Source organism: Sus scrofa, chromosome 3, assembly GCF_054392235.1.
Source record: "Sus scrofa isolate SSC_HxYL_T2T_F1_AM1 chromosome 3, Sscrofa_HxYL_maternal_Yorkshire_Landrace_v2.0, whole genome shotgun sequence".
NCBI lineage: Eukaryota > Metazoa > Chordata > Mammalia > Artiodactyla > Suidae > Sus > Sus scrofa.
The window spans coordinates 23,054,070-23,070,865 of record NC_139385.1 but is presented as its reverse complement, the minus strand read 5'-3'; the positions used below and the strand labels follow the sequence as shown (position 1 = coordinate 23,070,865).

General features: G+C 35.8%; 1 protein-coding gene across 1 annotated transcript in view; it reads right to left on the bottom strand.

Moving 5' to 3' along the window:
* Positions 1-465: 465 nt before the first annotated feature.
* LOC146404470 (uncharacterized) overlaps positions 466-16,796 on the bottom strand; it is a 49,033-nt gene continuing 32,702 nt past the window's right edge. The window contains exon 3 of the mRNA XM_085016204.1: positions 466-3,671. Within this exon, the coding sequence (XP_084872330.1) occupies positions 3,530-3,671 (142 nt within the window). The 3' untranslated portion in view covers positions 466-3,529. The remainder of the gene's footprint in view (positions 3,672-16,796) is intronic.

The window sequence follows — 16,796 nt, the reverse complement described above, 5'->3', positions numbered from 1 at the left end:
ATTGCACTTCTGAGTATTTTTCCAAAGGAGACAAAAACACTGATTAGAAAAGATTCATGAACCCTTATATACACTGCAGCATTATTTACTATAGCCAAGATACAGAAGCAAGAGATAAATGGATAAAGAAAAAGAACAGTTGAATGGATGATCCACTTAGTCATAAAGAGAATGAAATCTTTCCATTGTTACAATATGGATGGAGGGTAACACAGTAAGTGAAATGTCAAAGAAAGACAAATACATTATTATCTCACTTATGTGTGAAATCTAAAAAAAAGCAATGAACAAACATAACAAAATAGAAAAAGACCCACATATGCAGAGAAAAAAGAGTTGCTAGTGGGAGTGGGCAGAAGAATGAAATGAAAAAAAAAAGGTAATTGCATGAGGTAATGAATGTTAATTAGTTGGATTCTGGTAATCATTTCACAATGTATATTTAAATAAAACCATCACACTGTACACCTTAAATATTTACAATTTTATCAATCATACCTCAATAAAGCAGAAAAAAAGTGAATATTCCATGACTTTTAGTTCATCCACAATGTAACCACCACCCCATAGCTAATTAGAAAGTATTTCTCACAATATCTTGATTTAGGTGAAACATGGCATATTTCCAATACCATCACTTTAGAATTCAAATAACAAAGAAAAAATATATTAAAATCATCATGGATTAATAATATTATTCATAAATATTTATTCTATGATTATCATAAGTTCTCATTAATATGTAGTAGTACTTTTTAACAGCAGCACCTGTGGCATAAGGAAGCTCCTGAGTAAGGGGTTGAATCAGAGCTGCAGCTGAGGCTTATCCCACAGCCACAGCAACATCTGATCCAAGTTGCATCTGCAGCCTATGCCACAGCTTGAGGCAATGCCAGATCCTTAATCCACTGAGCAAAGCCAGGGATCAAATCCGCACCCTCACAGAGAAAGGTCAAGTCCTTGACCCACTGAGCTACACTGGGAAAAGTGCAAAAATATTTTTTAATTCAAAAGTAAACTCATGGAGTTCCCATCGTGGTGCAGCGGACACAAATCCGACTAGGAACCATGAGGTCGCAGGTTTGACCCCTGGCCTCGCTCAGTGGGTTAAGGATCCGGCATTTCCGTGAGCTGTGGTGTAGGTCACAGTCACAGCGTTGCTGTGTTTCTGGTGTAGGCCAGCAGCTGCAGCTCCTACCCCTAGCTTGCGAATCTCCATATGCCATGGGTGCGGCCCTGAAAAGCAAAAAAAAAAAGTAAACTCATATGCAATCATTCAATTTCAAGAAGTATATTTTCTCACGAAAAATATTTAAACATCAAATGAAAATGAATTTAGAAGTCAATCTTAAACTAGGGCATCCTCCAGGTGAGAAAGAAAACATACATTAAAATATATCAGGGCTCTGAGCAGCACACGGCAGAGCATACACTTTTAGATTATAGTTTATTAAATATGGGAATACATTCTAAAATTAAGGACAGCTATAGAGAAACTCACTATAAATAGTTGAAAAAATGCTCTAGTAATTGCAATGTTAACTGCTGAATAAAGGGCATTTAAAAATTGAATCTATTTTTGCACACTTATCGCACTTCCTAGGAATAATCATGGAAATTGTTATATTGTTTAAACAAAACTGAAGATAACTTTAATTTACTATAATCAATCCAAGATTACTGCTGTTCAAGAATTACTATGTAACTGGTTATTCATTATGCATTTTCATATTCTGTAGAACAAGGAAATGCACTATTTGGGTGAATGAATTTTGCTTAGGGACACTAGCTTCATACTGCAGCAAAACTAAACTCCATCAACACAGCAAAATCTGTTTATTCTATTGCTGGGCTAAAAGACTCACAATTCTAACAAATTTCACTAAAATTCTTGTGACTTAAAAATGTTTTAAATGTTGGGAGAGTCCGTCGTGGTGCAGTGGTTAATGAATCCGACTAGGAACCATGAGGTTGTGGGTTCCATTCCTGCCTTTTGCTCAGTGGGTTAAGGATCTGGTGTTGCCGTGAGCTGTGGTCTAGGTCGCAGACACGGCTCAGATCCCGAGTTGCTGTGGCTCTGGCATAGGCCGGCGGCTATAGCTCCAATTACACCCCTAGCCTGGAAACCTCCATATGCAGGGAGAGCAGCCCAAGAAATCTCAAAAAGACAAAAAAAAAAAATGTTTTAAATATTTAGTTAATTCTAATTTATTTAAATTATTTGAAGTCCAATTTGTTTTGCTGATATATGAGTATAATCATGCCTTAGGTAGTATTTTTGGAAAATGGCTTTTATCATTTGACAACATGACTGTTGTAAATTTTCCACACAAATACTTATAAATCTTCCTTGCTTATTTTTAATATTATGGTATTTTACTGTTTATTCTGCATCAATTGATTTTGCTTAAATTGTTCCTCATGTGTTATCCATACAAATGCATATTTTCTTAATTGATAATGCCCTTAGTGATTGTTCATTTTCTTTATTTTATTATTATTTTTTAATTGTTAATTCCACAATTTTTTTCTACTGTACAGCATGGTGACCCAGTTACACATACATGTACACATTCTATTTTCTCACATTATCATTCTCCACCATAAGTGACTAGGCATAGTTCCCAGTGCTATACAGTGGGCTCTCATTGATAATCCATTCCAAAAGCAATAGTTCGCATCTATTAACCCCAAGCTCCCAATCCACCCCACTCACTCCCCCTTCCCCTGGGCAACAACAGGTCTATTCTCCAAGTCCATGATTTTCTTTTTTGTGGAAAGGTTCATTTGTGCCATATATTAGATTCCAGTTTTAAGTGATATCATATGGTATTTGTCTTTCTCTTTCTGACTTACTTCACTCAGGATGAGAGTCTCTAGTTCCATCCTGTTGCTGTAAATGGCATGATGTTGTTCTTTTTTATGGCTGAGCAGTATTCCACTGTGTGTGTGTGTGTGTGTGTGTGTGTGTGTGTGTGTGTGTGTGTGTGTGTGTGTGTATCTTCCTAATCCAATCATCTGTTGATGGACATTTGGGTTGTTTCCATGTCTTGGCTATTGTGAATAGTGCTTCAGTGAACATGCAGGTGCATGTGTCTTTTTTAAGGAAAGTTTTGTCCAAGATATATGCCCAAGAATGGGATTGCTCGGTCATATGGTAGTTCTGTGTATAGTTTTCTAAGATACCTCCATACTGTTCTCCATAGTGGTTGTACCTGCTTACATTCCAACCCACAGTGCAGGAGGGTTCCCTTTTCTCCACACTCCCTCCAGCATTTGTTATTTGTAGACTTATTGATGATGGCCATTTTGACTGGTGTAAGATGGCATCTCATGGTAGTTTTGCATTTCTCTAATAATCCAGGATGTTGAGCAATTTTTCATGTGCTTGTTGGCCACCTGTACATCTTCCTTGGAAAAATGTCTATTCATGTCTTTTGCCCATCTTTCCACTGGGTTTTCGGATTTTTTGCTGTTGAGTTGTATAAGTTGCTTGTATATCCTGGAGATTAAGCCTTTGACGGTTGCATCATTTGAAATTATTTTCTCCAATTCTGTAAGTTATCTTTTTGGTTTCTTCTTGGTTTCTTTTGCTGTGCAAAAGCTTGTCAGTTTGATTAGGTCCAACTGGTTTATTTTTGCTCTTATTTCTGTTGCTTTGGGAGACTGACCTGAGAAAATATTTATAAGATTGATGTCAGAGAATGTTTTGCCAACAGATCAAACACTATAAATGAAATTGAATATGTCAAAAAATCACTCCCTACAAATAAAAGTCCAGGACCAGATGGCTTCCCAGGTGAATTCTACTAGACATACAAAGAGGAACTTATACCCATCCTCCTTAAACCTTTTCAACAGGTTGAAGAAGGAATACTCCCAAAGACATTCTATGATGCCATCATCACCCTAATTCCAAAACCAAAGATACCACCAAAAAAGAAAACTACAGGCCAATATCTTTGATGAATATAGACGCAAAAATTCTCAACAAAATTTTAGCCAACCGAATCCAACAACATATCAAAAAGATCATACACCACAACCAGGTGGAATTCATTCCAGGTGCACAAGGATGGTTCAACATACCCAAATCAATCAACATCATACACCACATTAACCAAAGAAAAGTCAAAAACCACATGATCATCTCAGTAGATGCAGAAAAAGCATTTGACAAAGTCCAACATCCATTCGTGATAAAAACTCTTACCAAAGTGGGTATAGAGGGAACATACCTTAACATAATTAAAGCCATTTATGACAAACCCACAGCAAATATAATACTCAATGGGGAAAAGCTGAAAGCCTTCTCACTCAAATCTGGAACAAGACAGGGATGCCCACTCTCACCACCGTTATTCAACATAGTACTGGAAGTCCTAGTCACAGCAATCAGACAAACCAAAGAAACAAAAGGCATCCAAATAGGATGAGAAAAGGTAAAACCATCACTGTATGCAGATGACATGATACTATATATAGAAAACCCTAAGGACTCAACCCCAAAACTAATTGAACTGATCAACAAATTCAGCAAAGTAGCAGGATATAAGATTAACGTTCAGAAATCAGTTGCATTTCTGTATACTAACAATGAAATATTAGAAAAGGAATTCAAAAATACAATACCTTTTAAAATTGCACCACAAAAAAATCAAACACCTGGGAATACACCTGACCAAGGATGTAAAGGACTTATTCATTTTCTATTACATATACTGTGTTGATTTCAAATAAGTTTATGTTGTGACATATATTTCTAGTTCTATTTTAAATGTTTACAATAAATAATATTCTAATGCTATCACATTTTGTTCAATGATTTTTTGCTAGATGTATGTGGTCATTATTATTTAACTTATTAACATCTCAATTATATTAATATGTAGTCTAAGACAGAGCCATCCCCCAATTGTTGGAATACAACTAACTTGAACAAAGCAAATCATTCTTTGTGAAATAATGTTGAATCATTTTTTTTTTCAGGAATTTCAAATCTTTGAGATTTTTTTAAAGCCTGTGATTATTTGAATTAAAGTCTATGGTTTTATGTTTGAGTATAATAGTCACATGAAATTCATAAAGTAAATGTTGAAGACTTTTAATATTTTTGCCATTCTTTAAAATGGTTTAATGGCACAAGTAAATTTTAATTCTTTCTCAATTGAGTTTTGAATCAATGACTGGTGCCCAAGAAGTTGGATAGGAATTGATTTATTAATGTTAATGTTGGTAGCACTGAAAGCAATAAAGTGCTGAGTTGATCTAAGGCAAGTAATTCTGAGAGACAGAGAATGAGAAAGAGAGTCCATGAGATCTTGCTGTCCCTGCTTGTTGGTCCACACTCACCAATCCATTGAGTCTTTCCTTTTCAAGGAAGAGGAGGAAGTGAGGGGAAGAAGGCAACATTTTTCCCAAATAAATCTTAAGAGGCAAGTGTTCTTTTTTCAGTGCAAAAATGGGGGTCAGGGAGCATGAGGGGTGAATGCTTTATTCCTAGATGTCATTTATTTATTCAAGAAATAAGGGCAGTATATCCTAAGGCAATAGAAATGAGTAATGAAGAGGGGACAAAAGTTCTTTTGTTCTTTTCATCACTGTGTGTATCTGTGTGCATGCAGGGGGAATGGATATATTTAGCAAGTTAAGTTATGTAGCACTACATATAGTAATTAGCTGCATCTGGAATAAAAAGGAAGTTAAGCAGGGTAAGTGGGGAGTGTGGGATGGGTGTGGAAATGGCAATTTAAACTGGGTGTTTTGGGTAGGTCTTAATGACAGTTAATGTTGGAGCCATGAAGCTCAAGGGAAGCTCTTCTAAGCAGACAGAAGACCCAGAGGAGAAAACATGTCTGATATTTTTCAGGAGAAGCAGGGAGGTGTATCAGTAAGGAGAATAGCAACCTCAAAGTTTGGATAGAAATTGTCTCTAAAACTGTCTGGATCCGGAATCATTTATGATGGCCATCCTTTGTAAATCTTTCCAATTTATTTTTATTTAAACAGCTTATTCAAGTTTTGTAAATATTTATGAGTCATATTTCCCAATTTGCATTTTGATAGAAAAAATGCCCTCTGTTCAAGATTTTTGCTGGGATAAATTTTGCCTTTAAATTGCATTTACTGGAGTTCCCATCATGGCACAGGGGTTAACAAATCTGACTAGGAACCATGGGGTTGCAGGTTCGATCCCTGGCCTTGCTCAGCGGGTTAAGGATCCAGCGTTGCCATGAGCTGTGGTGTAAGTTGCAGACATAGCTTGGATCCCACATTGCTGTGGCTCTGGCGTAGGCCAGTGGCTACAGCTCTCATTGGACCCCTAGCTTGGGAACCTCCATATGCTGTGGAGCGGCCCTAGAAAAGTCAAAAAGACAAATTAAATAAATAAATTCTATTTACTACTTTCAGTATTTACAACCCTGTTATTTTCCCTTTGAACATTTCATTTTTTTAAAGGTTTTAATTTAAATCTTTTTGAGATAATTCATTTTCTGTAGGTTATCAAGATAATTCAGTACAAATGTTTAAAAATAAATTTAAAAAAATTTCCTGCCATATGAAGTTTATATTCTAACACAAGAGAGGGGAAATAAAAAATCAAGTAAAAAAGTAAATATATACTTTCTGATACATATATAATATATTTAATCTTTTTTAAAGTTTTAAGCAAAAAAAAAAAATCCAGATCAATTACTTAGAATAAAAAACTTGGACAGTCATTTCCAAAACCATCATGTAATTATATATTATGGTGTTTATAAATTATACCTAAAGTAATAAAAAAAAATTCTAATCCCAAGAATGAAATTCTATTATTCTCATCTTCATTTGTTACCATTCTTGGTTGGTTCTAATCTTCTGGGTGTTCCCTGAAGATATCTCTGTGGAGTCTTTATCAGATTTCTAGAATCCAGGTCTAGTCCTCAGTTTACATTCAGGTATAGAAACTTAAAGAGCAAAAAATGAAATTCTGTTATGATGTCATCGGATTAGGCTAAAGTGGAGCATAAATCCACGTATATGCCCTGAAGCATGTTTTGACCTAGTGACTACCTTTTCTCCTTTTTTCCTGACCAAGTATCTCAAAGTTCTCAACTTCAATGATCTCCCTCATTTGTCTCTCTCAATGTATTCCAGCTCCATCCAACCATTTGCCTCACAATAGTTAGAATGATCTCTTCATACAACCCCCCATCCATAAACACTCAAGGACAAACCTCTTTTAAACTCTCTTAAAGCCTCTTAACTTTCCTAATATGGAGACCAAAGTCTTGCAAGTGACCAACTGGGCCCTGAGTAATAGTTTCCTTTTCGGGCTCTAAAGCTGTCTCTCACAACTGTTTTCTTCTTTTTGCTCAAGTTTATCAAAGGTGCTCTTCTCCTTTCCAAAGGTTTGCATTTGCTCTTGCCCCTGACTAGAATGTTTCTTGCCTTCCCTCAACCCCCTGTACTCTCACACCATAACTTTTCAGTCCATTGAACTTTTCTTCCTAGCATTCATTGTATTAAGTAATTATAACTTGCTTTATGATTATATGATTTAATGCCTTTCTTCTACTGGACTGTGAGATCTTTCTTCACATGACTGTGAGACCATGGCTAATTCCTCTACATCAGCTCATAGCAGTATTAGCACATCACAGCAGCTGCTAATAAATTTTTCAGGAATGAATAAATGACCTGATTGAAACTTATAACTTGTGCACATCACTTTACTCTCATCAGACTTTCCTTGCTTTTTCATATCTTCTTATCTAGTAGACTTTCTGACCATTGTTATAATTAGTTCCAAATTACTCAAATCCTTCCCTCCACCATGTCTTCCTGCCCAGCCTTCATGAACCCACCTGTCTGCCCCATTCTTGTACTACAGCTGGTAAGACCTGTAGTAAGGAGCTGCTTGAATTAACTTCCCCTTGCCCCCATCACTGGAGGGAGAGCTGAAACAAGGAGGGCAAGGAAGAATGGCTTTCTTACCCACTAGTGCTCCTCCTTCCTTACCCTTTCTCTGCCCCATGTTGAGAACCTCAGTCAAGAAGATCATTCTACCACATAGTTTTCTGTATGACCTCAGTAGAGGTCACAGTATCAAACACAGTACTGTTCATTTACTTTTCAGATAAATGTTAGGCTTTAATAAATTAAATTTCTTAAAGGGTGAAATATTTTTTGTATGCTCACTTTTCGATGTGTTCTTCATCTATTAAAGATATTTAAAGTCTTGAACACATGGCTTTGCTGAGTGAAATTGACATAAAATATTAATTTAAAAAGTAAATATATAATATGTGAGGGAATGACAATATATACTGAGAAAATAGCTTGAAAGAGTTAAAACATTCTTAGGGATAGGTTATGACTTTAGGTAGTGTGGTCAGGGAACACTTCAGTAAAATGTTAAGATATTTGCTGAAACTTTTTTGTTTTTTGTTTTATTTTTGGTCAATTCTGTGGCATACTGAATCTGAGCTGCAGCTGCTGTGGCAATGCAAGTGGGTCCTTAACTCACTGTGCTGGTCAGGGATCAAACTGACACCTCAGCAGCAACCTGAGCTGCTGTACCACAATGGGAGTTCTGAACTTTTTCTTAGTAGTGCTGCTAGCACAAAAATTGGAATCTAGGGTTAGATCAATACTGATACTCTGCTTTTGTGTTAGCTGAATTATTGTGCTGATAGAAACAGTTCATTAATAATTCTTCTTATTTTTTTTTTTTTGGTCTTTTTAGGGCCGCACCCATGGCATACGGAGGTTCCCAGGCTAGGTGTCTAATCAGAGCTATAGCTGCCAGCCTACACCAGAACCACAGCAACATCAGATCTGAGCTGTGTCTGTGACCTACACCACAGCTCACAGCAACACTGGATCCTTAACCCACTGAGCAAGGCCAGGGATTGAACCCACAACCTCATGGTTCCTAGTTGGATTCACTAACCACTGAGCCATGACAGGAACTCCCCTTTGTGTCTTTTTAGGGCTGCACCTACAGCATATGGAGGTTCCCAGGCTAGGGGTCCAATCAGAGCTGTAGCTGCCAGCCTATGCCACAGCAATGCCAGATTGGAGCCGTCTCTGTAAACTATATCACAGCTCATGGCAATGCCAGATCCTTAACCCACTGAACGAGGCCAGGAATCAAATCTGCAACCTCATGGCTCCTAGTTGAATTCATTTCTACTGTGCCACGATGGGAACTCCAATAATTATTCTTTATAATAAGAAACAGTAATTTTACTTCTCAAAAGTTGACATCCTGTAATTTTGCATAAATAAAATCGTGTAATAACAGTAACATCAATTCACTATAAACACATAGCTATAATAAACATGTGCATTATTAATAAATTACAGAGAAAAATAAGAAAGTGTAATGAGTTGCCAAATGCTTATTTATCAAAATAATTATAGGTAATGACAAATAAATACTGGGAACTAGCAAGAGTAAAAATATTTCATATAAGAAACATAATGGAAAATGCTGTTCCATTATACAAAAACTAAGATACTTCATTTCCTCTTCATAGTTTCTCTTGGACTTACTATAATTTTCAAGAGAATCATCACATCTATTTTTACAAAGTTCTTCTATAAGCAAAGTTCTAAAACATTTTTCTTTTTTTCTTTCTTTTTTTTTTTTTGTCTTTTTGCTATTTCTTGGGCCGCTCCCGTGGCTATGGAGGTTCCCAGGCTAGGGGTCGAATCCGAGCTGTAGCCACCAGCCTACGCCAGAGCCACAGCAACGCAGGATCTGAGCTGCGTCTGCAACCTACACCACAGCTCACGGCAACGCCGGATCCTTAACCCACTGAGCAAGGGCAGGGACCAACCCCGCAACCTCATGGTTCCTAGTCGGATTCCTTAACCACTGTGCCACGACGGGAACTCCTAAAACATTTTTCTTTTTTTTTTTTTTTCCATTTAACAAAGTGATTGTATTTTCTATTTTTCCTATGTCTCTTTTTTTTTTTTCCCACTGTATAGCAAGGGGGTCAGGTTATCCTTACATGTATACATTACAATTACATTTTTCCCCCCACCCTTTCTTCTGTTTCAACATGAGTATCTAGACATAGTTCTCAATGCTATTCAGCAGGATCTCCTTGTAAATCTATTCTAAATTGTGTCTGATAAGCCCAAGCTCCTGATCCCTCCCACTCCCTCCCCCTCCCATCAGGCAACCACAAGTCTCTTCTCCAAGTCCATGATTTTCTTTTCTGTGGAGATGTTCATTTGTGCTGGATATTAGATTCCAGGTATGAGTGATATCATATGGTATTTGTCTTTGTCTTTCTGGATCATTTCACTCAGGATGAGATTCTCTAGTTCCATCCATGTTGCTGCAAATGGCATTATGTCATTCTTTTTTATATGGCTGAGTAGTATTCCATTGTGTATATATACCACCTCTTCCGAATCCAATCATCTGTCGATGGACATTTGGATTGTTTCCATGTCCTGGCTATTGTGAATAGTGCTGCAATGAACATGCGGGTGCATGTGTCTCTTTTAAGTAGAGTTTTGTTGTCCGGATAGATGCCCAAGAGTGGGATTGTGGGGTCATATGGAAGATCTATGTATAGATTTCTAAGGTATCTCCAAACTGTTCTCCATAGTGGTTGTACCAGTTTACATTCCCACCAGCAGTGCAGGAGGGTTCCCTTTTCTCCACAGCCCCTCCAGCACTTGTTATTTGTGGATTTATTAATGATGGCCATTCTGACTGGTGTGAGGTGGTATCTCATAGTAGTTTTGATTTGCATTTCTCTTATAATCAGTGATGTTGAGCATTTTTTCATGTGTTTCCTGGCCATCTGTGTATCTTCCTTGGAGAAATGTCTATTCAGGTCTTTTGCCCATTTTTCCATTGATTGATTGGCTTTTTTGCTGTTGAGTTGTATAAGTTGCTTATATATTCTAGAGATTAAGCCCTTGTCGGTTGCATCATTTGAAACTATTTTATCCCATTCTGAAAGTTGTCTTTTTGTTTTCTTTTTGGTTTCCTTTACTGTGCAAAAGCTTTTCAGTTTGATGAGGTCCCATGGGTTTATTTTTGCTCTAGTTTCTATTGCTTTGGGAGACTGACCTGAGAAAATATTCATGAAGTTGATGTCAGAGAGTGTTTTGCCTATGTTTTCTTCTAGGAGTTTGATGGTGTCCTGTCATATACTTAAGTCTTTCAGCCATTTGGAGTTTATTTTTGTGCATGGTGTGAGGGTGTGTTCTAGTTTCATTGCTTTGCATGCAGCTGTCCAGGTTTCCCAGCAATGCTTGCTGAATAGACTTTCTTTTTCCCATTTGATGTTCTTGCCTCCCTTGTCAAAGATTCATTGACCATAGGTGTCAGGGTTTATTTCTGGATTCTCTATTCTGTTCCATTGGTCTGTCTGTCTGTTTTTATACCAGTACCACACTGTTTGAATGACTGTGGCTTTGTAGTATTTCTTGAAGTCTGGGAGAGTTATGCCTCCTGCTTGGTTTTTGTTTCTCAGGATTGCTTTGGCAATTCTGGGTGTTTTGTGGTTCCATATACATTTTGGGATTGTTTGTTCTAGTTCTGTGAAAAATGTCATGGGGCATTTGATAGGGATTGCATTGAATCTGTAGATTGCTTTGAGTAGTATGGCCATTTTTACAATATTGATTTTTCCAATCCAGGATCATGGAATATCTTTCCATTTCTTTACACCTTCTTTGATTTCTTTGATTAAAGGTTTATAGTTCTCAGCATATAGGTCCTTTACCTCCTTGGTCAGGTGTATTCCGAGGTGTTTGATTTTGTGAGGTGCAATTTTAAAAGGTATCGTATTTTTGTATTCCTTTTCTAATGTTTCATTGCTGGTATACAGAAATGCAACTGACTTCTGAATGTTAATCTTATATCCTGCTATTTTGCTGAATTTATTAATCAGTTCAAGTAGTTTTGGGGTTGAGTCCTTAGGGTTTTCTAAGTATAGTATCATGTCATCTGCATACAGTGACAGTTTCATCTCTTCCCTTCCTCTTTGGATGCCTTTTATTTCTTTTGTTTGTCTAATTGCTGTGGCCAGGACTTCCAAAACTATGTTGAAGAGCAGTGGTGAGAGTGGGCATCCCTGTCTTGTTCCAGATTTGAGTGAGAAGGCTTTCAATTTTTCCCCATTGAGGATTATATTTGCTGTGGGTTTATCATAAATGGCTTTGATTATATTCAGGAATGTTCCCTCTATACCCACTTTGGCGAGGGTCTTGATCATGAATGGATGTTGAACTTTGTCAAATGCTTTTTCTGCGTCTATTGAGATGATCATATGATTTTTGACTTTTTTTTTGTTAATGTGGTGTATGATGCTGATTGATTCGCGTATGTTGAACCATCCTTGTGAACCTGGGATGAACCCAACCTGGTCATGGTGTATAATTTTTTTGGTATGTTGTTGGATTCGGTTGGCTAAGATTTTGTTGAGAAGTTTTGCATCTATATTCATCAAAGATATTGGCCAATAGTTTTCTTTTTTGGTGGTATCTCTGCCTGGTTTTGGAATGAGGGTGATGCTGGCCTCACAGAATGTCTTTGGGAGTATTCCTTCTTCTTCAACCTTTTGAAAGAGTTTAAGGAGGATGGGCACCAATTTCTCTTTATATGTTTGATAGAATTCACCTGTGAAGCCATCTGGTCCTGGACTTTTATTTATAGGGAGTCATTTTATGACCTCTTCAATTTCATTTCTAGTGATTGGTCTGTTCAGTTGGTCTGTTTCCGCTTGATTCAGTTTTGGCAGACTGTAAGACTCTAGAAAATTGTCCATTTCTTCCAGATTGTCAAACTTGTTGCCGTATAGTTCTTCATAGTATTCTCTTATGGTTTTTTGTATTTCTGCTGTATCCGTTGTGATTTCTCCTTTTTCATTTATAATTTGGTTATTTTGGTTCTTTCTCTCCTCTTTTTAGTGAGTCTGGCCAGGGGGTTGTCAATTTTGTTCACCTTTTCAAAGAACCAGCTCTTGGTTTTATTAATTTTCTCTATTGTTTTTTGAGTCTCTATTTTATTGATTCCTTCTTTGATCTTTATAATTTCCTTCCTTCTGCTGACTTTAGGACTTTTTTGTTCTTCTTTTTCTAATTCATTTAGGTGGAGGGTTAAGTTGTCCATTTGAGATCTTTCTTCTTTTTGAGAAAGGCCTGTATTGCTATAAATTTCCCTCTGAGCACTGCTTTCGCAGCATCCCATAGATTTTGAGAGGTTGTGTCTTCATTATCATTTGTTTCAAGGTAGTTTTTAATTTCCTTCTTGATTTCCTCACTGACCCATTGGTTTTTTAGTAGCATGTTGTTTATTCTCCATGTAGTAGGTTTTTTCTCTTTGCTTTTCCCATGGTTGATTTCTAATTTCATGGCATTGTGGTCAGAGAAGATACTTGAGATAATTTCTATGCTCCTAAATTTATTGAGATTCGCTTTGTGTCCCAATATGTGGTCGATTCTTGAGAATGTTCCATGAGCATTTGAGAAGAATGTGTATTCTGCTTTTTTGGGATGTAGTGTCCTGAAGATATCAATTAAGTCTAACTTTTCTATTGTTTCCTTTAGGATCTCTGTTGCTTTATTGGTTTTCTGTCTAGAGGATCTGTCCATTGATGTGAGGGGGTATTAAGATCTCCTACTATGATTGTATTCTCATCAATATCTCCCTTTATGTCTGTTAATATTTGTTGTATGTATCTGGGTGCTCCTATACTTGGGGCATATATGTTGATGATAGTAACATCCTCTCCTTGGATGGATCCCTTAATCATTAAATAGTGTCCTTCTTTGTCTTTCTTTATGTCTTTTGTTTTAAAGTCTATTTTGTCTGATATGAGTATTGCGACTCCTGCTTTCCTGTCTTGTCTATTGGCGTGAAATATTTTTCCCCACCCTTTCACTTTCAATCTATATGTATCTTTTGTCCTAAGGTGAGTTTCTTGTAGGCAGCATATTGAAGGTTTTTGCCTTTTTATCCACTCAGCCACTCTGCGTCTTTTGATTGGGGCATTCAGTCCATTGACATTTAAGGTGATAATTGATAGATGATTATTTATTGCCATTTGAACGTTGTGTTCCAGTTGATTCTATGGTTCTCCATTCTTCCTTTCTTTTTTTTTTTTTTTTTTTTGTTGGATGGTCTCCTGTTGTTATCTGCTTGAGTGTATTTTTTCATTTTTCTTAATGTTATATTTATGCTGATGTTTGTACCTTTGTTACATCTTTTGTTTGGTTATATTGAGTAAGCATTTAATGATATAATCTAGAGATGTTGTTTATCTTCCTGAAAGCTGCATTGAACACAAACCATTCTGATGACTAAGATACTTATTTTAAAGCAAGAGGCATCCAGCATGTTAAAGTGAATGAATCTGCCAAAAATTTTATCACAGAAACCAAATGTTTGGAGTTTTCAGAAGCAACAATGGAATGCAGGCATGGGGAAATCCACTGTAGGCTAGCAATTCAGCTTTGAAAGATTTACTAATCTAGTGCATCAAATACATATTTAGAAACTGATGTTAAAACAAATGTTAACTATACTGTTGTAGTGATGATTTCAATATACACAAATATTGAATCATTATGCTGTATAATCAAAATATGCCAATTACATCACAATTAAGACAGAAAAAAGAAACTTTAGATATTTTAATAATTTTCTAAAATTTCTATTAAATGTAAAAAATAATGTTTGCATTTCCCTGAGCATTATGCTACAGGAAAGGTAAACTTACTAATTAGATTTCAAAGAAGTATAAATCATAGATAAAATGAGAAAGTCATTTAGGAACATCTGTTTATTTTAATAAGATATATCTTTGAAACTTAGTGAGTTTAATATAATAATTAGTATATTTAAGCATTTGTCTATTTTTAGAGGAAAAACATCTCTATTGTCCAACATATCCAGACTTCTCCCAAGGAGATTATTAAGAAACATGCTAATTAATTTCATTTTCGGTGATTTTTTAAAAACCGAACTTTGTTTTTTAACATACCTGTAAATTTATATTTAGTGGGAAAAAATAATTCAGAAACTAGTCCTGTGCATCTTCTATCCAGTTTCCTCTAATTGTTACTTGCAAAATTGTAGCATAATATTACAATCAGGACTTTTACATTTACAGTAATGAGAGAGAACTGTGCCATCACCACTAGGGCCCCTCACTGCTGCCTTTTCATAATCACATCCACTTCCTTCCTATCAGCACTCCCTCCCTTGTTCCTGATAGCCACTAACCTGTTCTAATTCTGTAATTAAGATACCGGATATTCATCAACAGTTAGTGGTATCACTTTTTTAAGCCATTCTAATAAGTGTGCAATGGCATCTGATTGTGATTTTAATTTTCATTCCTCTAATGGTTAATGATATTGAATGTTTTTTCATATACTTCTCATCTCTGAGTCTCCAATGAAATGCTGCTTCATGTTTTTGTCCATATGGTAGTTGAATTGTATGCTGTTTAAATTTTTACTTTCACTTTTGAGAAAGCTTTACATCTTCTAAATACTAGCTCTTCGATGTATATGTTATGTTCCAATATTTTGTCCTGATCTGTATCTTGTCTATTCATTCCCTTAACAGGATCTTTCACAGAGGAAAAAAAATTATTTTGAGGAAGTTTAATTTATCAACATTTTCTTTTATGAATCAGGCTTTTGTGGCAAGTGTAAGAGCTCTTTGCCTAACCATAATGTTCTTATTTTTTCCTAAGTATGTTTTATAGTTTGACATTTTACATATAATTCCATGATCTATGAGGAGTTAATCATTGTATAAGATATGAGGCTTATGTTGAGGTTCATTTATTTAAATTTTTTTTAAACCTTTAAATGTTCAACTGTTCCACCACCTCTTGAAAAGACTGAAATGTCTGTCTTTCCTCAGGCATATTTTTGAAGATCTATTTCCTATTTGATTCCTTTATGCATCTATTCCTCTCACATTATCAGAGTTTTGGCTACTGCAGCTACATAGCAAGTCTTAAAAACAGATAAATCTACTTGTTACCTATAATTTTTATCAAAACTATCTTAGCTAATCTAGTTCCTTAGACTTTCTATTAAAAAATTACCAAAAAGGACCTATTTTTAGCACAGGGAATTATATTCAATATTTTATAATGACCCATAAGGTAAAAGAACCTAAAAAGGAATAGCCATATATGTATGTGTAACTGAATCACTGTGCTATGCACCTGAAACCAACATAACATTGTACATCAACTATACTTCATTTTCATTTTTAAAAGTTATAATGTTGTCTATGTCTGCAAAAAAATCTTTTGAGTATTTTGACAAAAATTCTTGTGACGATTAGTTTTATGGCCAACTTGATATATATTTGTGTTATGTCTATGTATTGTGTATGTTATATACATACCTTGCAATAGTATAAAAATGAATGAAAAGTCATTTCAGTTGCAATTAAAATATATGATTTTAACATGTATCTAAGATCACATAGCTAGATAGTGGCAGAATTGCGCTTGAACTCTAGCTTTCTTTTATATCAAAATATATGTGCTTAATTTCTGTATTAGCACATATTATATCCTATATTATCTCCCTGGGGTGGACAAGATCTCATACAGAGAATAATACCCTCCACCAAATATGTTCATGTCCTAATCTCTGTAACCCATGAATATATAATTTTATATGGTAAAGGAGAATTTACACATTTAATTAAATTAAGATCTTTTCTCCTCTCTTTCAGTAATGAGTGTCACTACCCATTTTGCTTAGGCATCTGCTATAAATAGTTTCCTAATAAAATCTTCAGT